Raw genomic sequence first — 25,883 nt, 5'->3', positions numbered from 1 at the left:
ATTGAGCTACACAGACAATTTGAGGAAGACTATTCCAGGCAGAGGAGACAGCACAGATAAAGACTGATCATTTCTGAGGAATAGCAAGGATTCCACTGTTTTTGCAGCAGAGTTAGCAAAGGGGAAGATTAGCAAGAGATGATGTCAAGGGGCAGAGTTGCTTCAAATAGCTTTGAAAATTTTTCACTGAACAACTCCAGTGGGCATCATTCACATTTACCATGCTTTTCCAGAGGCTGTGCAATGCAGCAACACTGAAGAGAAGGAATGGGTACAGATCTTTTAGGTTTTCATATATAAACATTGTTATGATGATTACATTTTTTCTGTAGATATTTTCACATATTTAAAATTGTGGTTACTATTTTATTTTTATTTTGTTATCATTGTATTGAAGTGGCAGTTGTAATAAGACGAGTATGTGAAAGGTTTTTTTTGTGGGTCGATTTTTTTTTTCATTGAAATAAGAAACAAGATCATCAGCTGAGAGTAGGGATGAGATAATTTGTGTGGCAGTTTGAAGAGAGAGGAAATGATACAGAAGAGTAGGATTATGAATAAAATAAAACTTGTAATGCAATGTCTGGGCACCATTGAGGGTCCCTTTGGGGTCTATGGCCAGGTTTTAAAGTGAGAACACTTAAACACTGGTCCAAGACAGATTTACTTTCAGTAGTATAGGCAAAAACTTGGTGTCAACCTGGATTTAACCAGGGTTGAGGCTTTATAGGGAAGCAAGATAAAAAGAAAGGTGTAAAGAAATTCAGAGCATATACAAAGGAATGAATGCTTATTATGATTGTCTCTTGAAAGAGGTTGAATAAGGAGGAAAGCAAGTGCCCAAGAAGAGTGAGGGACAACAAAGATGTATCATGATAGCCTGAGAAACGCAGAACTTCATTTTAGCCCTACTCCCTTAATTGCAGGCCTGTGTTACATAGAGAGATGTTTTTAGATTTAATTTAGAAGCAAGAGAAAAGTTACAGGTGTTAAATATTAAGTTTCTAATAGTGCCATTAACCTGGACTAAATAATAACATTCAAAATTCTTCAAGGTGTTAAGTCAGGTGGAAATAAGAATGGTATTATTCTGCCCATTATTACATCATTTCTATAGTACTGTAGGCAGAAATGTGGAAGAGGAAGGTACTCGAAATAATTTTGCTTAATACAAATCATAAAATTTTCACAATGTGACCTTCTGTAATTTCGTCTTAAGTAACTACTACATGTAAATATCTTGGCATATTTCTCTTCATTCTTAGTACTTCAAGTATTTATATGCAGCACACAAATGAAATATTAGGCTTTAAAAAATCTTCCATCTGATTGCATATTTTCATGGAGTAAAGCATTGATTTCAATGGAATAGCTGGGGATGCCTGTGTATGTGAAGAAGACAAGTGGAAGAGGGATAACTGTCCTTTTCAAAGCTGTGTACAGTGTGCTTCATTTTCTGATTACGAACATATTTCCAAACTTTTTGGATCCTTCTACAATTATATATAGCAGCCGATGGGTTAGAATCATTAATTCAAAGACATCACTTTGCAGAAAGAGTAGATTAGCATAAACTACTACTTTCTCTTAGCAATGGAATTTTTTTAAATATTATTTTTGTTTCAAACTGAGATTTCCCTTAGGAGGCATTTTCCCAACTTAATGTCAGCTTAACACATTTATGAGAAAATGTTTTAAACATTTGGTATATGCATGAGCCATCCCTCTGATTGTCACTTCCCTCCCCCGCCCCCCAAATACAAAGTGTTATTACGTTTTGTCCTTTTATGACATCCTGTGCCTTCTCTTACTTAAAATAATGATAGTTTGCAATTTTGTGTAACCTTTACTACCAGGCAAAGCAGGTTAAATTTCATCAGTCCCAAAGTAGGTTCCTATTAATAAATGGTATCTATATATTCAAAGAATTACATGAATGATTTCATTTACTTGAGTAACAGACCACATAGATTATTAAATAATTATATTTTTCTGTAGACATGTTCACACATTTCAAACTAAAATCATACAAATTATTACATTTTTATTTTGCTATCCTGTTGAAGTGATATCATATTTGGAAATAAGGTCATCAATACAGTTTTCATCCCCAAACAAGTTTACATTAAAAACCCCAATTCTGCTATGTTCTTAACCAGCTTTAATTCTCTCCACTGTAAACATATTTGGAAACAATTTCTTATATTTGAATATTGCTCAAGTTACTGCAGAAAAGACTGCAGAGAACTGAAGTGTCAACTACTTAAAAAAATCATGGAATGTTGAAAATGTTCAGCTACTATAGATAAAGTAGAAAGGACACCATCAGACTAAAATAATTTTTCAAACTCCAAAATGCAAAAGAGAAAAGAAAAAAGAGAGAGAAAGAGATGTTTTAACTAATAGTTTGGAGGGATTATCCAATTTAAATAGTCATATTTAGTAGAGTAGTTAAATAATAATAATAAAACAAAAGGGGTAAATAATAATGTTTAAAAAATCATTGAAAACGTTGGCTCTTAATTATTTCACATTTAATAATTAAAAACAAGGGTGATCACTGAAACAGTGAAATTAAATTTTTTGAGAGCTAATTATGCTATTTTTGACCACTTCAAGAATCCAATAACAAAATTGTTATCTAATTATTAATAACTCTCACTATCAATACTTTTTAGAAAGTATTAAAATATTATATTTTAGGATATTATTCTATATAAATATTCGTTTGAGGCTCTGCAAATTCTAGACAATGGGAACAACTTGAATATAAGCAAATCTCAAAATAATTTAAGAGAAAAACTCTAAGGGAAAGCATTAGAGAATGACATCGGATAGGGAATGGGTCCAGCCTTTGTACCACAAAAGGAACAATGCCAAAAACAGTACATTGAAAAGCATAGGAGTTTTATTTTTATTTTTTGTCTCTCATGTAATGGGGAACCTGTAGAGTAGTGGTTGCTAGTATTGGTTCAGCAGTTTAAGATTGCCAAAGGTGAGGATTCTCTTGGCATTTGCTCCACAGTTTTATGATGAATACTTTAGTTCCAGCCAATGGGACCATATAGCAGGTTAGAGAAAGAAACAAAAGCTAAGGGCAGAAGGGCAGAGCCCCAGCAATACCTAGCCTCCTTTTTTCTGAAGTTTTCCTGGAAGCCCCATACTGTAAGTTGTGCTTTCATCTGACTGGGCAGAACAGTGTTTAATGTCCACTACCTAAAATAAAAGCTGAGAAATTTATTCTTTTAACTGGACGGTTTGGCTCCACAAGCAAACTTTGGCTTTATTGAGTGAGGAAGAAAGTAAACATTGGCATTGAGTATACATTTAGAAGTGATGCCCAAGGATTTAAGACATCTGTAGCCTGAAACAAGAAGGCAAAAATACGGAATCAAATTCCCTGTTTACTAAGCAGTCTGCTTCCTATGTACAAAATATAAAGAATACTGATTTAGAAGATTATAGGAGAGCAATAAAATATGATAGATTCATTAGAAACACAAGGAGGTGAGGTGAGAAACTGGAAAACTGTTATTTCAAATGTAGAGCTCTAAGCAAAGGTCATTTATACAGTTGGATTTAGGGTACCTGAAGCTCCAACACCTAGAATAAAAAGTTCCTCCATATTCTGGACCACATGAGCTACTTGATCCCATCTTCTCCTAATTTCCAACACAGAGCTTCCTCTAGAGCCAAATCAATTTATTATTTCTTTCTTCAACATTTTATCCACCTTTCTGAGGTTCATTAAGGCAAGAATATTGGAAATAAGATTTTATTGTCCATAAATTTCATATTTCTAAGGGTATAGTAGGTCACCAATAGTAACTGATGAAAATGTGCATTAGCTAAGAATTTATCATTATGATTCCAATTTTATATACTATCTTCAGAACCATGTGTAAGTTAAGGTTTGGTAAAGTTTTGCCAGCAACATACTGCCTCTGTCACATATTTCCTTTCTTTGTTTGATACTTACAACCCTTTAAAAAATGTAAAACTTACTCTTAGCACACCAACCACACACTAAGAGATTGCAGGCCAAATCCCACAGGCAGTAGTTCCCAACGCATAGATAGGTTGTTGCTAAATCTATGTGGATTTTACTGGAGGAGTGCATTAATTGGGCATAGTCTTGTGCTGTTTCTGCTACGGCTCCCTCTGTATAAGGGTTCCCCTCCTGCTTTCTGCCTCATGCCCACCTACTCATTTTTCACAAATGTTATCAACTCAGTTGTTCATTTTTTTTCTTACCCTTATAACAAACCTGTGTCTCTTTTGTGGCTGTATTGTGTTCTGTACATTTCTCTCAAAAACCTAAAATGCCACTTTATTGCTCTTCATGCACTCTCCCCTCTCCCATCAACTAAGTAAGTAAAATCTCAGCATCTCGATCATTTTGGCATCCCTAGTGTCAAGTAAGGTGCTCAGCAGATAATGCATATGCATTATCTGTTGAGGAAAGGAAGAAAGGAAGTGAAGAAAGAAAAGAAGGGGAGAAGGAGGGAATAAGGTTGAAACGAAGAAAGGAAGAAACAAGCAAAAACAAAGGACTGACAAATGAAAGGAGGGAGGTAGTTTTCACACTGAAAGTGTAAATTCTTGGACATCATTGGAAAACAATAATTTCAAAGATTCATGTGTTCACATGCACATGAATGAACTCTTTAATTTTTTTACTTTTAAAAAGACAATTTTTACCTCCATGTTCTTTTATCTTGGAACGTTTGTTAAGATATTAGTTTTCTTCATTATTAAATACTTGTGACCATTTTCAATATGGAGTTATGGATAGATGGAGAATTGAAAAGCAAATTAGAATGTCTTGTTTCTGTTTCCAACTTGAATATTACGTAACCTTGAAAAATTTATTTGGTTCTTTCATGCATCATCAACTGCTTATTTCAAAAGGAATGATAGCATGCTTCTTGAAGAAACATGGTAAAAGTAATGATAACCATAATGATAAAGGCGACAAATACTTTTGAAAAACTTATGTGTCAAATACTTTGCTAAGAATTATGTATACATAAACATGTACACACAATATCCAATCCTCATAAAAACCTGTGGGGTAGGAACTACTGGCATACTTATTTTACATATTTGAAAATTAAAGCATAGGAATTTTAAGTAATTTGTCAAGGTCATCCATATAATAATTGTGAAAGACAGAACTTGATCCAAGATTGGTCTGAAGCCAAATACAAGGGTTTGACTTCTACACTGAGCAGCTAGGTAATGACTCACATAATGTGAACTCATACCACACAGGAAGTATCCTTTATGTATAAAAGTAGCTAAAATTTTGTTTTCTTCTGAAAAACATGACTTCTTTTGTATTTTGTGCACAGACCATTGTTCTGAATAAGTGAAATAATAGTTGTAGAAAATACTAATTTGCTTAAGCAAGTAAATTAAATATCCCCAAGCACATTAACTAGTTATCAGCCTACCTCCTGGGGGAAAACCTATGTTATAATTTTCATGTATCAGTATTTGAAAAGAATTGGAATTCTTCTAGCTAATCTTAGAACATTATTTAAAAGCATAAGACTATAGAATGATCAAGTAAAGCAGAAAGAATGATTTTTAAGGCTTTATACTTACTAAGGCTTTATACTTACGAAAAATAATAATAACAAGGTATCCAGAACAGACAGATGTAAATCTTGATAGATTTATATTAATGAATTTTGAGTGATATAAATAGTTCATTTTTCAATTATTGCTGCTCGATATTGAATTGCATTTTGTAGGGGGCATTTATGTCTTTGAGGTTAAATGTGTTCAGAAACAAAACACTGCTTGACAAGAAAAAGATGCTGCAGTGAAAAAAGCAGTTTAGGGGGGTGGGAGGGCCTGCTATTGCCATCTGCTAGGAAAATCAAATAGATAAATATGTATTGTAGAGATTTTCTGTCTAAGGAAAATTCTTTCATCTACCTGGCAATACCAGACCAGCAAGTCAAGGACTTACGATGATATAACACATGACAAGAAAAGCCATTTTTCTCTAAATCCATTGCTAAGCAGTATGAATATTAATAGCTAATGAAATACCAATTCTAATTTGCAAGCAAAAGGTTCATGCTATCCTTTATGTTGTAAGTTTGGTGGAAATAGGAATTGATGAGAACGTTGGAGACTGCTAGAATAAGCCAGTTAAGAAATTTTTAAAACAATATCCTACTTGTAAAATGGGTAAAAACCTTATCTATTGCCAATGGGTATCTAAAGAAAGAGAAATAAAAATATTTTTTCTTGTTATCCAATATGTGAACCATTATGCCATTTATACACCTCAATTTTCCATGCTAATCTAAGCTTTATGCAATAACATCTCAACACCTAAAGGTGAGTAAGTTTTTCAACAATTACTCGTCTATTCAAAGGTCATTCATATGTTACTTTAATTACCTGTGCTATGACCGAAAAAGGCTTTAAGAAAACCAGGCACACAAGATGGCTCATTTTTTGTGTGTATGGGAAGGCCTTGTCCATTTCTCCCAGAGACCATCAGCTCTTACTTTGCAGTGCTGCGTGGTACAACTGGCACCACATGGCCACTTGTGAGTTCTTTGTGTGACTATGCAGAAGTCACATAAACAAGTTCCAGGGCTCGGTTTTCTCATTTGTAAAACTGAGACCTTTCAATATCACTTTAGAAACAAGCCTGAGAAGCTTTCTCCATCTGATTTTCAAACTCAGAACAACTTAGATTTGTATACTTTTAGAAGTATCAGGAGCTCCGATGGTCATCTAGTTTGATCACTTTGTTTCACTGCAGTGAGAATCTGGCTACTAGAATCAAATAACATGACAATGGCTGCAAGAGAAAGTTATCAGTCTTACAAACTTGGACCAGGAGACTGAGAAAGAAGAAAAAGTAGACACATGAGTTCAAAAATTCTAGGAACATAGTTTAGGAGCAAATAGTCCTTATTATATCAGCAGATTCCAAGAACACATCAGGAGCACAGTGCAGTGAAATCACTCATATTAACAATGAAAACTTAGTCTTTGTGAACGATGCAAACTTAGTCTGTGTGAATGTGATGTGATGCCTGGCACGCATTTGTTAATTTAAAAGCAGTAAGTTTTTTGTTTTAGGAAGTTGTTCACTGAAATGAATAAAACAATAAATAACTCAAATGCTGAAGTTTTTAAGTAACAAATGGCTAACTCATTCATTGTAATATTATGTTCTATACTGAATAACATAAGAAATGTATGCATATTTAACATCAACAGCAAAACTAATTAATAGACATAATGATGAAGGGATATTTCTATTGACTACATGGATATAAAAGAATACTTTTAAGCTGCTATAAAATGCCATCCGTAAATAAGTGTTCTATATGCAGTAACGAAATTATTTAACCACTCATATAAATGAGTTTCAAGCTTACTAGCTGATGTTCTGTAATTTTTCCCACTGTGCTTTTATTTTCTTCCTCCCTAAGACTGTTTTACTTATCACAAATTTCTGATAAAGAGAATTAACTATATTCAAGATCATTCACATATTCCATTTTCTAAACATTTAGTAAATTTTCACTGCTCTGTCTTCCAGGGAAATGCTAGTAATATTTTGTTATTAATTGATTTTTTTAAACTTAATTTTTTTGCCTATGCTGTTTTATGACTTAAAAATACTGTTTCAAAAAATCCCAAATATAACCGATTCTATAAAAATAATTATAAAACCATGATGGATTTAATTTAAATTAAATTTAATCTGAATGCCCAGTCTAGAAATTCTAGCATTTCAGGAGAAATTATTAGTAATCCTAAATGCACATCTATCATGAGGCTTAAATGTAAAAGCAGGATGGCAACTTTGGCACATAGTATTAGCAAAATAAATTACACGGATTGAGGTATATTAGAAAATGAGATAAAATAAAAATGATCTCATCCTTGGGAAGCAAGGACAAGAGGAAATGGAAGATAAGACTAGAAGATAAGTAACTTACTTATTTTGTGAAAAACAGATAAAAGCTATACTCTCCTCAAACAGTTTTTTGATATGGAAAAGTTAAATTTTGAATTGACACAAGATAATGTTACTAAAATATTCTTTTATCCTCGCTTTTATAATTTGTTCTTAAAAGTGTATATATGGTGATATCATCTGGATCTGTGTCCTCACCAAATTGTATGCTGAATTATAATCTCCAGTGGTGGAGATGGAGCCTGGAAGGAGGTGACTGGATAATGAGATCACAATTCTTATGAATGACTTAACACTATCCTTCTTGGCACTGTCCTTGCAATAGTGAGTTAATTCTCTTCAGATATGGTTTTTTGAAAGTGTGTAGCACCTCCCACATCCTTGCTTCTGCTCCCACCATGTGAAGATATCTCACTACCAGCTTTGCCTTCTACCATGATTAGAAGCTTCCTGGGACCTCTCCAGAAGCAGAAGCTGTTAGGCTTCTTATAAAGCCTGCAGAACCATGAGCCAATTGAACCTCTTTTCTTTATAAATTCCCCAGTCTCAAGTATTTCTAGCAGTGGGAGAACAGACTAATACATATAGTGTTTTCATACTCTATATATGAAAAATGGTAGGAAGAGAAACACTCTTCCAAATTCAAGAACTGTACAGCCATGATGGAAGTAGCTCAGCATCAATTTGTAGGAAGATCAGGGGAACCTTGGGGTCAAGGTGAGAGTCACCAAACCAGAAGAAAAAGCATGACACAAGAATGGCAATGGTGCGGATTGACTGTAGTCATCAGGGAGTAAGTAGCAACTCCAGGATTGGAGGCACACTGAAAACATCCAAGTACCAATCATTAAAAAAGCCAGACGGGACCTTACAGCATGCGAAACAAGGGGCCAGTTGCTAGGCGCTTGTGGGCTATCTTAAGTTAGCTTAGAGGGCTTTGAGACAAAATGTGACAGAAAGTAAATTACATGTTAACAGGATCACTGTAGCTGCTTTGCTGAAAATGGACTCAAAAGGCCAAGAGTGGAAATGAAAAGCAGTAAAGATGCTGCTGCCATAAATTAGTCAAGAAAGAATAGTAGAATGCAGAGTTGTGCAATGGTGGTATGAGGAGTTCTGTGGACCATCTCCCAGTGAGACACCTATAACTGGTGAAAATTATTTTAAAAACATTAAAAAGTGAACAAAGGGCATATAACCCATGCAAAACCATTTATTCAAGAAAATCTACTACAAATGGTAAGAATAGTGACAGTCAATGGCATGTGAGCCATGACCTGCTCCTTTCTGTCCCTGCCCCAGTTTAGAGTAACAGAATTCTTATCTTGGGTAATTGTAGCCAAGAACATAGGGCTACATGTCTCTCCAGTGTCAAATGTAGGCTTATGATTTCTCCTTGGGAATGGCAGTTCACAGCATTTCGCCTGTCCACATCTCTGTGTGCAGAAGTTCTATTCTAGTTAAGAGCAAATTTGAGACCTGGAGTTTTCCTCCACTTGTAGCCCCACTCGTAGAAGAGAAGCTGCACTCTAAGTGCAGAAGGCCAATAATAGTGTAATTTTAATTTTCCCTTGCCTCGTCTCAATTGTAGAGTGTTGATTCCATTCCAGGAATGAAAATCGGAGAATAATAGGGGCTACTACCCCAACCCAGGACGCTGCCTGTGAATCTGGGTGTTACTTTGAGAGAAGTAGACAATTGTAGTTACCTTTATCTTTGAGCAGTGGCACAGAGATTTTGCCCAGGGAGAGAGGCAGGTCTCAGGAAGAGAGATCTTCAATGTTTCCCCAAGGAAACACTTTATTTGAGACACAATGTGAAGAAGTTTTAGCCTAAGTTCACTCTCAAACAGTAGAAATTTTAACGGTAAGCAAGTAAGTGGGAGGCTGTTGTTATCATAATTAAGATAGAAAACATGCGAATCATTGACTAAACAGAAACTTCCTATCGAGAGTGAACCAGATAAAGAGGTAGCTAAGAGGAACACTCTTTGGGTCAGTAAAAGCCTCATAATCTGAGTGCCTTTGGACAAAAACAATCAAGTATACAGCTGATAATTAGTACAAGCCCACTTCCGATAAAGCTCTATTTCAGAAGTAGACAGCTTAACAAAAATATCAGGAAAAGACAGTCAAAGAGGGCTGTGCTAAAACCACTATTGTCCAAGAGTGACTATGTTCCCTATGAGGAGCAACACTGAGGCCGCACACTTCAAGTGAAAGAGTCACTTAAATTATCCAGCCATTTCATTTAAAAAATAAATAGCTAAATGGCAACAAAAATACATCCTTAACATGGAGGGAAGGGATCAGTGTGAAGAGTGATGCAAAAATTATCTAAAATGTCCATAAAAAAATACAAGATATACAAAGAAACAGGTTGATGGAATTCATCCACAGGAAAATAAAGCAAGCAATTGAAATTGCCTCTAAAGGACCAAGGTGCCAGACGTAGAAGACAAAGACTTCAAATTTCTTCAAAGAACTAAAGCAAACTACGTCTGAAGACATGGACAAAGGTATGATGACAATATCTCATCAAATGAGAATATCAATAGAGATAGAAATATTAATAAAGAGTCAAAATACCAGAGATGAAAAGTACAATTATTGAAATAAAAAATTACTACAGGTCTTGTATTTTTCCATTTTTATACTTCTATGAAGAAATACCCAAGACTGAGTAATTTATAAAGAAAAAGAGGTTTAATGGACTAACAGTTCCACATGGCTGGGGAGATCTCACCAGTAACAGAAGGCAAAGGAGAAGCAAAGTCACATCTTACATGTCAGCAAGCAAGAGAGATTATATAGGGGAACTCCCCTTTATTAAACCATCAGATCTCACGAGATTATTCACTATCACAAGAATAGCATGGGAAAGACCCACCCCTATGATTCAATTACCTCCCATTGGGTTCCTCCCATGACAGGTGGGAATTATTGAAAATGAGATTTTAGTGGTGATAGAGCCAAACCATATCATTCCTGGCCTCTCCCAAATTTCTTGTCCTCACATTTCAAAACCAAACATGCCTTCCCAGCAGTCCCCCAAAGTTTTTATTACCTTCAGCATTAACTCAAAAGTCCACAATCCAAAGTATCATCTAAGACAAGACAAGCCCCTTCCATCTATGACTGTAAAATCAAAAGCAAATTATTTACTTCTTAGACACAATGGAGGGTACACATATTGGACAAACACACCTGTTCCAAATGGGAGAAACTGGCTAAAACAAAGGGACTATGGGCCCACGAAAGTCCAAAATCCAGCAGGGCAATCAAATTTTAGCTCCAAAATGATATCCTTTGACTCCATGTCTCACATCCAGATCATACTGATTCAAGAAGTGGGTTCCCATGGTCTTGGGCAGCTCTGCTCCTGTGGCTTTGCAGGGTAAAGCCCCCTTCCTGGCTGCTTTCACTGGCTGGCTTGAGGGTCTGTGGCTTTTCCAGGTGCACGGTGCAAGCCATTGGTGGATCTACCATTTTGGGGTCTAAAGGCTGGTGACCCTCTTCTCACAGTTCCACTAATCAGTGCCCCAGTGGGGATTCTGTGTGGGGGCTACCACCTCACATTTCCCTCCTCACTGCCCTAGCAAAGATTCTCCATGAGGGCTCTGCCCTTGCAGCACAACTCAGCATGGACATCCAGGCATTTCTATACATCCTCTGAAATCTAAATGGAGGTTCCCAAAACTCAACTCTTGACCAGACACCCTAAATCATCTCTCTTAAGTTCAAAGTTCCACAGATCGCTAGGGCAGGGGCAAAATGCAACCAGTCTCTTTCTAAAACATAGCAAGAGTCACCTTTATTACAGTTTGTAACATATTCCACATCTCCATCTGAGACCAATCATCTCCATCAAACACCATACGTAGGCTGCAAAGGCTTCGGGCTTTCACCATCTGAAGCAACTGCTTGATCGGTATATTGGCCCCTTTTAGCAATGGCTGTGACAAAGAGCATTAAGTCTCCAGACTGCACAAAGCAGCAAGGCCCGGGTTCCAGTCCGGGAATCCATTTTTCCCTCCTATGCCTCATGACTTGTGATGGGAGGAGCTGCATGACATGTACTGGAGACATTTTCCTCATTGTCTTGGTGATTAGCATTTGGTTCCTTGTTACTTATGCAAACTTCTGCAGCCAGTTTGAATTTCTCTTCAGAAAATGGGTTTTTCTTTTCTACTGCATTGTCAGTCTGTAAATTTTCTGAACTTTTTATGCTTTGCTTCCCTTTTAAATGTAAGTTCCAATTCCAAACTATATCTTTGTGAATAAATAAAACTGAATGATTTTAAAAGCACCCAAGTCACATCTTGAACACTTCAGTGCTTAGAAATTTCTTCCACCAGAGACCCTAAATCCTCTCTCTGAAGTTCAACATTCCACAGATCTCTAAGACAGGGGAAAAATGCCACCAATCTCTTTCTAAAACATAGCAAGAGTCACCTTTATTACAGTTTGTAACATGTTCCTCATTTCCATCTGAGACCACTTCAGCCTGGACTTCATTGTCCAGATCACTATCAGTACTTTGTTCAAAACCATTCAACAAGTCTTTAGGAAGTTTCAAAGTTTCCCACAATTTCCTCTCTTCTTCTGAGCCTTCCAAGCTGTTCCAACCTCTGCCTGTTATCCAGTTCCAAAGTCACGTATGCAATTTTGGGTGTACTTATAGCAGTACTCCACCCTACTAGTATCAATATACTGGATTAACTCATTTTCATACTGCTATGAAAAAATACCCAAGACAGGATAATTTGTAAAGAAAAAGGAGTTCAATGGACTCACAGTTTCACATGGCTGAGAAAGCCTTACAATCATGGCGGAAGGTGAAGGAGGAGCAAAGTCACATCTTACATGGTGGCAGGCAAGAGGGCATGTGAGACTCATTCACTGTCTGGAGAACAGCATAAGAAAAACTTGCCCCCATGATTCAATTACCTCCCACCAGGACTCTCCCACAACACAAGGGGATTATGGGAGCTACAATTCAAGACAAAATTTGGGTGGGGACACAGTCAAACCATATCAGGATTCAACAAGAAATCTGAGCTAACAGAAGAAAAATTTAGCACACTTGAAAATCGATTATGAGATTATGCAACTGAAGAATAAAGAGGAAAAAAATAGGAAAAATGGATGACCAGAGCCTCAAAGAAATGTGGGACACTCTTAAATGCACCAACATATGTGAGATGGGATTATCACAAGCGTGGATGGAGAAAAAGAAACACAAAAGGTATTCAACAAATTATTTCCTAAAAACTTTGCAAATTTGGTGAAAATTATTATTTCACATATGTAAGAAGCTCAGGGAACTAGAGCTAAAATAAACAAAGAAATCCATATACAGATATATCATCATCAAAATTTTGAAAACAAAGGCAATCAACAAATCTTGAAAGTAGCAAAAGGAGAAGAACTCTCATCACATAGAAGTGAAACACAAAATTAACTATTCACTTCTCAATAGAAACTGTGGGATCCAGAAGGAAGTGGAAAGAAAAAAGAAAATGGCAATCAGTGATTGTATATCTAGCAAAGTCATCTTTCAAAAATAGCAGTGAAATAAATACATTCACAGATACATCAAAACTGAGAGAATACACTGCCAAATCTCTCTTATAAGAAATTACAAATGTAGTTCTTCAGACTGAAAGCAAATAACCACACAGAGTAATTTGAATCAACATGAAGAAATAAAGGCTGGGTGTGGTGGCTCATGCCTGTAATCCCAGCACTTTGGGAGGCCAACATGGGCAGATCATGAGGTCAGGACCAGCCTGGCCAACATGGTGAAACCCCATCTCTACTAAAAATATGAAAATTAGCTGGGCGTGGTGGCAGGCACCTCTAATCCCAGGTACTCAGGGGGCTGAGGAAAATTGCTTGAACCCGGGAAGCAGAGGTTGCAGTAAGCCAAGATCACACCACTGCACTCCAACCTGGGCAACAGAGAAAGACTTGGTCTCAAAGAAAAAAGAAAAAAAGAAAAAAGAAATACAGAATGTTGGTAAAGATAATTATGTATTTATGGAAGACAGTATAAATACACATATCTTCTTTCTTCTCATCAGATTTAAAAAGCAACGATAGAAAACAATATGAACATAATTGTGTTGCTAGGGCTATAACAGGTGTAAATGCAATATATTTTTAATTACAGCACAAAAAAGGTGGGAGAAAAGCCATATTGAAGTAAGGAAGTAACACCAAATAGTATTTAATTTACAAGAACAAATGAATAGTAGAAAAATGTCATAGAAGAAAGCTTGTGTAGAAAACTATAAATATATACTTTCTCCGCTTTCTTATTTCAAGTTTTAAAAGCATATACAGTTATATAAAGTATAAACTATAACAATGTATTGCTGAATTTGTAACATATATGGATGTAATATGCAATAATAACAAAAAAGGAAGGAGGGAGGAATAGAGTTATGTAAATATAATGTTTCTATACTTCACTGGAAAAGTCACTATGAAATTGAAAAAGATTCTGAGAAGTTAAAAGGTATATTGCAACTCTTAAGTAACCACTAAGAATAAATCACAAGGGATATTAGGAAATATTTTGAGATGAATAAAAATGAAGACACAACTTACTAATACTCAGGGAATGCAGCAAAATTAGTGCTTAGAGGGAAATTCATAGCTGTAAAATGCTTTTATTAAAAATAAAAAAAAGCTTTCAAGTGAATAACCTGATATTTCTCCATAAAACATTGAAGAAAAGCATGTTAAATATAAAGTAATTAGAAGGAAAGAAATAATAAAGATTAGAGCAGAAATTAATGAAATAGAGAAGATAAAAGCAATCTGGGAAGAAAATAAAATTAAAATTTGGTTATTTGAAATGATCAACTAAATTGAAAAAACTTTAGATAGACCAAGTTGGGGAAAAGGCTCAAACTGGTAAAATAGATAATGAAAATGCAGACAACACTATTGACCTTATACAAATAATAAGTGCCATGAGGTAGTACCATGAACATTCTATGCTAAATATTTGATAACTTAGATAAAATTAGTAAATGTCTAGACACACACAAACATCTGAACTTGACTCAAGTGAAGATAGAAAACATAAATAGACTTATAACAAGTCAATTGAATGACTTAGTAAATTAAAAACTTCCCACAAATAAAAGCAAGGAACAGGTGAGTTCTACCAAACATACAAAAAATAATTAATGTTTGTAATTCATGACTTCTCCTCCCTTTATACGTAAAAAAAGAAGAGCAAAGAATATTTCTCAATTAATTATATGAGGCTAGTATTACCCTGACACCAAAGCCAAACAATTATGTCTAAAGAAAAAGAAATGTACAGAGCAGTATCTCTATTAATATAGTTTTTAAAAAACACTCAAAAAGGCACTAGCAATCAAACTCAATAATATACAAAACTGATTATATGCAATAACAAAGTGGGATTTATCATAAGAATGCAAGGTTGGCTTAACATCTAAAACTCAATTAGTGTAATATACCATATCAAGAGAATAAAAGAGGAAAAACACATGATTAACTCAATAGACACTGAAAAAGTATGTAACAAGTCCAATATCCTCCTATGATAAAAATACATACAGATACATTCAGAAAAAGAGACTTCTTCAACTTGATAATAGGTATCTATGAAAAATCTACAGCTAACATCATGCCTAATGGTGAAAGACTGCATACTTTCCCCTTAAGACCAGGCATAAAACAAGGATATTTGTTCTTGCCATTTCTATTCAACATTATACTGAAAGTTACAGTCACGACAATTAGACAATAAAATAAAATATAGCCAGATTGAGAATGAAGAAGTAAAAGTATTTCTATTTGCACATGACATAATCTTATATGTAGCCAATCCTAAGGAATCCACTGAAAAACTCTAAAAATAATAAATGAGTTCACCAAATTTGGAGGTTTGGATGTTAAAAGAGCCATATACAAATATCAATTGTACTTCTATACAAAAAAATTAACAATATAAAATTGGAATTTTAAAATATTTTGTTTATAATAACAACAAAAAGAATAAAATATTTAGGATTGTATTTCATCAAGAAGTACAAAATTTAAACTGAAAATTATAAAACATTGTTTAAAGAAATTGTAGCAGATCCAAATAAATTAGAAGACAGGCCATGTTCATTTATCAGAAGACTTAATATTGGCTATAAGATGGCTATATTTACCAAATTGAGTTGCAGATTGACTGCTATCACTGTCAAAATGCCAGTTGTTTATTGTGCAGAAATTGATAAGATGATCCTAAAATTTGTATGGAAATTCAAAAGACCCAGAATAGCCAAAATAATCTTGACAGAAAAGAACCACTTCATATCCACTAGAATGACTATAATAAACGTAGATAACAGTAAGAGTTGGTGAGAGCAGTTGGAACACTCATGAATTGCTGGTAGAATATAAAATGGTACTCACACTTTGGAAACAGCATGGCTATTCATCAAAATGTTAAACATAAAGTTACTGACCCAGTAATTCCACTTCTGGGTAGATACTAAAGAGAAATAAAAACATATCTCCACACAAAAACTTACACCTGAATGCTCATAGTAGCATTATAAATACTAGCCAGAAAGTGAAAACAACCCCAAAACAACCCAAGTGTCTATGAAATGATAAAGAATGGATATATAATGGATAAAGAAAATATGATACAGCCATACAATGAGACATTATTTGTCAATAAGAAGGAATGAAGTACTCATATAGGTTACAACATGTTTGAACCTTAAAAACATTATGCTAAGTGAAAAAATCTAGTCAAAAAGACCATGTAATGTATGATTCTAGTTATATCCAATGTCTAGTATAGCGAATCTCTAAAGACAGAAAATAAATTAGTTATTTGCTCAGGTTGAGGGAGTGGGGAGAAATGGAAAGTGATTGCTAAGGGATACTTTTATTAAATGAGTTGATGAAAATGTCCTAAAATTATGGTTAGTTTGCACAGATCTGTGAATACATTGAAAACCATTGAAGTTTACACTTTACATGGTTGAACTTTATGATATGTTAATACCAATATCAATAAAGCTGCTAAAATGATACAATGTAACTTGCAATAAATTGATTGATAGTAGAAGTGATAAGAATTAAAATAGACAATGGATTAGATGAGAGAGAGGTATTAGATGAGTTCAATATTTACGGCTTTGAAGGATGTAATTGACACTAACCTTGAGGAAAAATATTAGATTTTAGTTAATATGCAAATATTTTTAAATTAATGCAATAATAAGTGTGAGTTATATCATACAGGATCCTCTGTATTTCTTATTTCTAGTTAGATATGATCGGCAGCTTCTATAATGTCTTCCAGTTAGTTATTGCTGTCTCCTGGTATTCCTTTATTGTTTATTTTCCCTTTTTTTGAGTGTGTGCTAGACCTAGTGACTGGCTTCTCCTGAAGAGTATATGGTATAAGTGAAGAGATATTGCTTCTAATATTTATATAATAAAAGACTCTAAATCAATCTGTCTCTTTTTCTGTTCCTCTCTCAGAGCCTTAGCTCTAATGAAGTCAATTACTGTGTTGTGAGCTGCCATCCCAAATGACCCACATGGCAAGGAACACAGTGCAGACCCAGGCAGCAGCTGGTGGGAAATTGAGGTCTTCAATCAATCCAACAGCTTGTGAGGAGCTGAATCTTGCCAATAGCCATGTGAGCTTGGCAGCAGGTCCATCCTCCAGTTGAGCCTTGAAATGAGTGCCACCTCAGCTGACACCTTGATTGACATCTGTGAGAAATCCTGAACTTCAGGATCCAGTTATGTCATAGTCAACTTCCTGACTTACATAAACTGTTAAATAATTAATGTGTGTTTTAGGTCTTTATAGTCTAAGTAATTTGTTATTAAACAATATCTAAGATATCTGAATGTTCAACCAACACACTCAATTACTGAAGTAATTTACATAGAAACGTGTGCTAAATTGGCAGGTGTTCCATATAATACCTCAAGATCTTGTTCAAGTGCCAAAAAATGTTTTATTATTTTATTTTATTGTGGTAAGAGCAATTAACATGATATCTACCTTTCTGACACATTTGTAAGTACGCAATATGATTATTGGCTGTAAGCACAATGCTGTATGGCAGATCTCTAGAACTTATTCGTCTTGACTAAAACTTAATGCCCCTTGATTATTAAATCCTCTTTTCTCATTTCCCTCAGCCCCTAAAAACCACCATTCCACTTTTTGATTCTACGAATTTGACTATGTTAGACACCTCATATAAGTGGAATTGTACAGTATTTGTCTTTCTGTGACTTGCTTATTTCACTTAGCATACTGCCCTCAGGGTTCATCCATGTTGTCACGTATTACAGAATTTCCTTCTTTTTTCAATGCCTTGATGCTTTGGGGTTTTTTATTATTGTGATTTAATCTAAATCTTTCCTGCACATGTGGGTCCACTCTTGAGCATAAAGATTGTTTTATTTGTTATTGAACTTCCAAAATACACTGTTTATTCATTGTGAATTTTTGTTGTGTATTTGTTCACAATTTTATTTTAGTGTAAATATCCTTATCTTCTCTAAATTCCCAACCTTTAAATACCCTATAAGTTATAATCAGTTTTTTTCTGACATCTTGCATTTGTGGCATAATACAAGGCTGTAAACTGGATAATCCAGTAAAAATACTGTAAAGCATTGCCAACATTGAAAGGAAGCTCTCTCTCAGTTTCATTATGCTATTAATTTGCTATCATATTACTTTTATTTCTTTTTCTTTTTTTTTTTTTTTAATTTTTTTTTTTTTGAGACGGAGTCTCGCTCTGTCGCCCAGGCTGGAGTGCAGTGGCCGGATCTCAGCTCACTGCAAGCTCCGCCTCCCGGGTTTACGCCATTCTCCTGCCTCAGCCTCCCAAGTAGCTGGGACTACAGGCGCCCGCCACCTTGCCCAGCTAGTTTTTTGTATTTTTTTTAGTAGAGACGGGGTTTCACCGTGTTAGCCAGGATGGTCTCGATCTCCTGACCTCGTGATCCGCCCATCTCGGCCTCCCAAAGTGCTGGGATTACAGGCACTTTTATTTCTTTTTAATATAACACCTACATAGCTGATTGAGTGTTCAGTCTATTATGACACTTAAGGATTTTTCATAGTCTCTCTTTAATAGGTTTGTATTTTTATGAGAACAATTTAAATGTCAGCATTTTTTACCTCACGAATATTGTGTAATTATGAAAAAAGTTATATAGATTTCATAAATATGTGTAGCATTTTAAAATCAGAATTTAAAATCCTATGTCTTTATTTCAAGAATCTTCACGTAGTCACGAAAAGGACACCAGACTGCTCAAGAACATAGCAAGTAAAATTCACATCATCATTGAAAATGTCAACAGTAAAGGCAAAAAGTTGATACTTATCCCTTCAGGATATTTCATGGTCTGCAACTATTAATGACTGAAAAGCCCTACTGGCTTGAAAACTTTAATGAGTTTATATGTAAAACTTAAAACAATGAAATACAATTTTTAAATTTTTTTTCAAGTATATTGTGGAATAAAATAAACAATTCAAGTTTATGGTATATGCACTTTTATTTCTGTGGTTGGAAAATAGTATAATAGTATAGGTTAAATCGGGAATAATTTTTGGTAATTTTTTTTTATTAGTGCTTTCATGTTGGCCAATGTTTCTAGTTCTCTTCAGCCTTCGTTTGTCTATTGTCATTAATGAAGCTTTCCATCTATTTATTGACATAGTCAAGCAACTGAATGGCAGTGAGTTCCTGAAGGAAAAAGAACCAAAAAGTATTTTTCTCCACCCTACTGCCATACCAAGAAGGGTATCTTGTAACTGCCATATTTTGGTTGCCTATGCTTGTCATTAGACTAACATCCTGTATACAAACACACACACATATGCACATAACATATATGTGCATGGAGTAAGCATAATACATCCATACACATATACACCCCCACTGCATACATTTGTGCTCATGGATTAAGCATATACATACACATAACTCCAACAAGCATATACATATTCACAAGGCATATGTGTGTGTATGTGTGTGTGGATTAGGCAATAACAACAACAATGTCTTATATTAATAAGGTCTCTTCAAACATGATGAAAGGTAAAGAACCAAGTTTGCAATGTGTTTCTCTCATGATGTTTAAACATATTACAAGAGAATATAAACTCCATCCAGAAAGATTTCAGAGAAATTCCACAAATGAAACCACTCAGATAGATTGTTTGGTTTTCTTAAAAAAACTGATTTGAAATATCAATATCAAGCTATTATTAGGTCTGAATATGTTTGATTTGTTTTTGGAACTGCTATGAGAACAAACGTGCTTTTGAGACTGACAATCCTTCTGACAGCCAAGGTCATATCAAGGGATAATGAGGAATGTCAGAACAGAACTTAAAAAAGGATTTAAAGACTTTTAATTTTTATCTGTATAAGTTATTCATTTAGTTTGAAAATATTTTCCCATAATTACTTCAATTCCAGCTAGATAAGGATTTCACGATGTTCATTCCAAATTTGCGGACCAACGTTGTCCACAAACGATCACAGAATTTTAAAATTGAAATTGATTGGTAGCATTATCTGGTCCAGTGCCTTTGGTTGGCAGATGAGTTGATGTAAATTAATTATCTAAAAACTTTGTAGTTTAGAGAATGAAAAGGCAAGTCATTACTATTTCAAGAGAGGAAAGTGAGGTATAAAGACATTAAATAAGTCGCCAATTTTATCAGAACTTGTTATTAGCTGTCAGGGCTAAAACTCACTCCACCAATATACATTTAGTGTTTCTGCTATCCTATCCTATCTTGACACTGTTGATGGTTCTAAAGTGTCAGCTGGATGTGAAAAGATAATAATTTAATAAGAAAGAGATACCTCTCTTGGCTCTCTGGATAGCACACATATTGTCATGTTATGTTGACAGTAAAGGTGGGGTTCTGAATGTCACTGCTTGAAGAGTCTTGAGTTTTATTGAGCTGAACTCCAGAAGGAAAAGGACAGTGTCATTTCAGTATGATGTATGTTTAACGGACTTCATTTCAGTTGTAGTATTTTGACTATGTAAAATATAATAAGAGTTTTTAAACAATAGATTTATAGGAATAAGTGTAGTTTCTGGCCACGCTGACTAAACAAATGTAATTACTCTGAATGGACTCTAAATACCTTTCAACATTTCATTACAAAGCAATTACATGTGAGTCTTCCCAGAGCTCTCAGCATGGCTTTTAAAAAAGAAATTACACAAACAGGTGGAATCAACCATTATGAAATATAACCTATATCCCTGAAGAGCAAGGTTCAAGAGTGGAAGTGGAGTGGAATGAAGTGGGGGAAGTTTAAGACAGGTGATGCACATGTTTTATTTTCAAGGTAACTGTCCTGAGAGAATTTAGCATGCTTATTCAAGGTAAGTTTACTTTTGAAATGGAAAATATTTACTTAATTTTATAATGCTATGAAGCAGCACAACATTTATGAGACATTTCCTAAAAGTTAAGTAAAAAATGACCCCTTGTAATTCATATGTTTTTTAAAAAAGCTGTTTTAAAAGCGAGATGTAACTGCATGCTCCTCTGTATTTAGAAAGGTCATAATTGGCTAATTAACACTATTGAATGCTTACTGTGTGCCAGCGGCTGCTCTCAGCACATTATGTATATCCTCCCAGCAATTCCTTGAGGTAGTTGTTACCATTATCCTCAGTTTTATATATGGAGAAACAGACACAGAGAATATAAGTAATTTGTTAAAGGTCAAGCAACCATCAATGGAAGATGAGGATTCAAACAGATAATCTGGTGCCTGAGTCTTTGATCTTACGTGCTTTTTATGCTTTCTACATTTACTACTAAGAATCCTGTGTGCAGATCTGACACTGGTCTGGGGATTTAGAGATGCAAAGAGTGATGACCTATGAGTTTAACAACTGGACATAACTATAAAATATCATAGTATTAATTTGACTTTGGGGCTATGCTTCCAAAGATGACTTTAAAAAATGAAAATAGCAGTAATCACACAGTACTAATGAATAATAACACTTTAAGTTAAGAGTTCCTAACTAGGAACTAGGGTCTTTGGTGGATTCACAAACCCTTTGTGATTGTATGCCCACTGGGTGAAGATGTGAGAATGTGCCTCTGAGCATTTTTCTAGGGAAAATATTTCTGTCTTTAGTTAGATTCTTAAAGGAATACATGGCTTAATTAATGTCTAGAGCAGAGATGGGCAGACTTTTTCTTGGTAAAGGTTGAGATAAAAATATTTTAGGCTTTGTGGACCACAGGATATCTTTTGCAACCACTCAACTCTGCCATTGAAATGTGAAAGCAGCTGCAGGCAATTCATAAAGGAATGAATGTGGCTGTGTTCCAACAAAATTTTATTTATGAACGTTTAAATGTAAATTTTATATAATTTTTATGTGCCACAAAATATCACTGTTCCTTTTGTTGTTTACCTTTGATTTGAATTATTAAGAAATGTTTTTAAAAAGGCTTTCTTAGCTCAGGGATCATAAAAAGCAAAGGTCATAATTTTCCTGCTCCTAGTCTAGAGCAAGTGATTCTTAGTGTAGAATCACGGGGATCATCTGGGAAGTTTCTGAAATACAAATTGTCAGCCCTCTCTGCAGATCTACTGAATCAGAAACTCTGCTAAAGGACGAAGCAGTCTGTGTTTTATAAGTCTTCTAGGTGAAACAGATCACACTAAAATATGAGAGCCACTGGTCTAGAGTCATGGCTCCAAACATTCAACTCATTCATTTCTTCCTTCATTCTTACAACAAATGATTTTTTAAACTATTATTTAAAAAATAGCTCAGGACTGTGTGCAGGTTTATGATATAGACACATTGTGTCATGGAGTTTCAGCATACAGATTCTTTTGTCACCCAAGCGATAAGCATAGTATCAGATAGGTAGTTTTTCCATTCTCTCCCTCCGCACTCAAGCAGGCTCCAGGGTCTAGTGTTCTCTTCTGTGTGTCCATGTGTACTCAGTGTTTAGCTCATACTCGTAAATGCCAACATGCGGTGTCTGGTTTTCTGTTCCTGTGTCAGTTTACTTAGGATTATGGCCTCCAGCCCCATCCATGTTGCTGCAAAGGACATAATCACATTCTTTTTATGGCTGCATAGTGTTCCATGGTGTATTTCGACCATATTTTCTTTATCCAATCTACTGTTGATAGGCATTTCGGTTGATTTCATGACTTTGCTCTTGTGAATAGCTCTGTGATGAACATGATTGTGCATCTTTATGGTGGAAGAATTTATACTTCTTTGGCATATACCTAATAATGAGATTGCTCAATTAAATGGTACTTCTGTTTTACGTTCTTTGAGAAATTGCCACACTGCTTTCCACAATGGCTATGCTAATTTACATTTCCACCAGCAGGGTATAAGTGTTCTTTTTTCCTCTGTAACCTTGCCAACATCTGTTGTTTTTGACTTTTTAATAACAGTTATTCTGACTGGAATGAGATGGTATCTCATTGTGGTTTTGATTTGTATTTCTCTAATGATTACTGATGTTGAGCAATACATTATTTTTGAATGGTTAATTATATTGCACCACAAATGAAAGTTGTACTGTTTTTTTGTCTTCATAGATACAAGAATAGTCATCTCATAAAATAGGAGTTGAAAGCCTCCTGAAATTAACTTACTTCTTGAAATATATTTTCTACATAATCACATGATGGCCCTATATATATACACACATGTCTGAAACAAAATATCACTAAGTTATATGTACCCTCAATACATGTGATGCACCCTGATATTGTATTTTATTCTCTTTCTATCACTGATTTTATACTTCCACCACAAGATCACAACTTATAGCTCAAAAGATACCACAATAAAATGTGCTCACCAGTGCAAATTCCTTGTTGAGAATCATCTGCTCTACTAAAGATGACTCATTGTGGAAGAGGTGGGGCTGCATGTGGCTCCACATGTGAGGAAACCACCAGAACTCATCCACAGACCGAAGTAAAAGGTCATCTCCTTCATCTTCCTCTTCTGTCCCTATAAAACACCAAGTTAAAAACAGCTTTAGTGAAAATATCTTACTATCCTAAAGGTTATTTTAGGCAGATTTATGTTATTTTTCATGCTGCTAATACATATATCCAATTCTGTGGACTTTTAAAATCAGAATAAAAGAGCACAGTCTAAATTGAATCAAAGGCAAGGGGACTTGGGATTAGGATGGAGTGGGTAGGCGTGGCTGGAGCAAGTCAGACAGTTATTCGTTTTAGAATTTAAGGGTATTTTATACCCTAACATATATTTTATACCCTTACATGTATTTTATACCCTTATATTTTAAGGGTAATTTTCAAATAATTGAACATAAATTTTAACTCATAAAATCTGTTAATTTTTTTCAGATTAAATATCATATGCTTATTAAAGAAATGTGGAAAGCACAGGCAAGGAGTATGTAAAGTCCAAAAAGAAAGACAAAAACAACCAAAAAACCTGTAAGACCGTCTTCTACAGCTAACCAGTAAAAACATTTCTGTATTATTTTCAAAAATCTTTTCCTATTTATATTTTAAAAGTTCAGCTCTTGCTGTATTAATATTTTTGCATGCTTATGTTTTTCACTTAATGTTATACATTTCAAATTTCCCATTTTAATATAAATATTTCATAAAAACTAAACAATGGATCTGATAACTGTTTATAATATAAACATAACTTGAGAATTTAAAACTAGTATTACTTTCTCTTCTTCTTTTGAGAAAATTTGTTAACAGCACCCAATACATAGGAAATAAAAACAAAAAACATTGTTATGCCACAGTTAAGAAAAAAAAAAAACTTACTTCTAAGATAATTAATTATATTGCAGCTATCCAAGAATATCCACAAATGAAATGATAGGGTTTTCGTATGATTTTATACAATTTTACTATATACAGCTCAATTTACAAATGTTGTGAATCAATAATACAAGAATTAATTCCTGCTTGCTCTCTTACTTAACTATACAAGTAAAATAAAACAATAAGTCCTGGCTTATACTGTGGAGTGTATTACTTGGTTTACTCTTTCATAAAAGAGTGTTTTTTTGTTTGTTTGTTTGTTTTTGTTTTTGTTTTGAGACGGAGTCTCCCTCTGTCGCCCAGGCTGGAGTGCAGTGGCGCAATCTACACTCACTGCAAGCTCCGCCTCCCGGGTTTACGCCATTCTCCTGCCTCAGCCTCCCGAGTAGCTGGGACTATAGGCGCCCGCCACCATGCCCGGCTAATTTTTGTATTTTTTTGTAGAGACCGGGTTTCACCGTGTTAGCCAGGATGGTCTCGATCTCCTGACCTCGTGATCCGCCCATCTCAGCCTCCCAAAGTGCTGGGATTACAGGCAAAAGAGTATGTCTTACAGATGGGGGTTTGATTTTTTTTTTTTACTTTATTCAGGGAATAAATATTAAAGATAGTTATAAGGGTTTTCTCTGAATATTTCGTATGTGTGTCCTAAAACAAAGATTTCCATGGTCATGAAAGTAGCACCATGAAAGGATTAAAGCATGTATTTGGTGTCATTCAGTACTTGGAGCAGTCCCTAGTTTTGCTACTTAATTAACTATGTGATCTTGGACAAGTTAACTTCTCCAGATCTTAGTTCCCTGATTTAAAATGGGATTATAAATACCTATGTTACAGGGTCTTAGTGAAGAGCTGATGAGATCAATTTATTAAAGCACTTAATATTGTGAGTTGCAAATAGTAAGCACTTTTCGAATATTAAGATCTCCTTAAAAATTCCATCTATTGCTTTATACTTACAGCGTTTTGAATTTACATGTGTTCACACTGTTTTAGAAACTTTGCCTGCCTAAATTATAAATTTCTTAAAGGCAGGTACTG

At 34.8% G+C, this 25,883-nt stretch overlaps 1 protein-coding gene across 1 annotated transcript in view; it reads right to left on the bottom strand.

Annotated features, from left to right (window-relative positions):
- LOC101012701 (bifunctional heparan sulfate N-deacetylase/N-sulfotransferase 4) overlaps positions 1-24,085 on the bottom strand; it is a 145,761-nt gene extending 121,676 nt beyond the window's left edge. The window contains exon 1 of the mRNA XM_031664316.1: positions 23,882-24,085. Coding sequence (XP_031520176.1) covers positions 23,882-23,965 — 84 coding nt within the window. The 5' untranslated portion in view covers positions 23,966-24,085. The remainder of the gene's footprint in view (positions 1-23,881) is intronic.
- Positions 24,086-25,883: the final 1,798 nt, after the last annotated feature.

Source organism: Papio anubis, chromosome 3 (assembly GCF_008728515.1).
Source record: "Papio anubis isolate 15944 chromosome 3, Panubis1.0, whole genome shotgun sequence".
In the NCBI taxonomy this organism is placed as follows: domain Eukaryota; kingdom Metazoa; phylum Chordata; class Mammalia; order Primates; family Cercopithecidae; genus Papio; species Papio anubis.
Note: the sequence above shows the minus strand (reverse complement) of the source record. Positions and strands in the feature narration are given on the sequence as shown.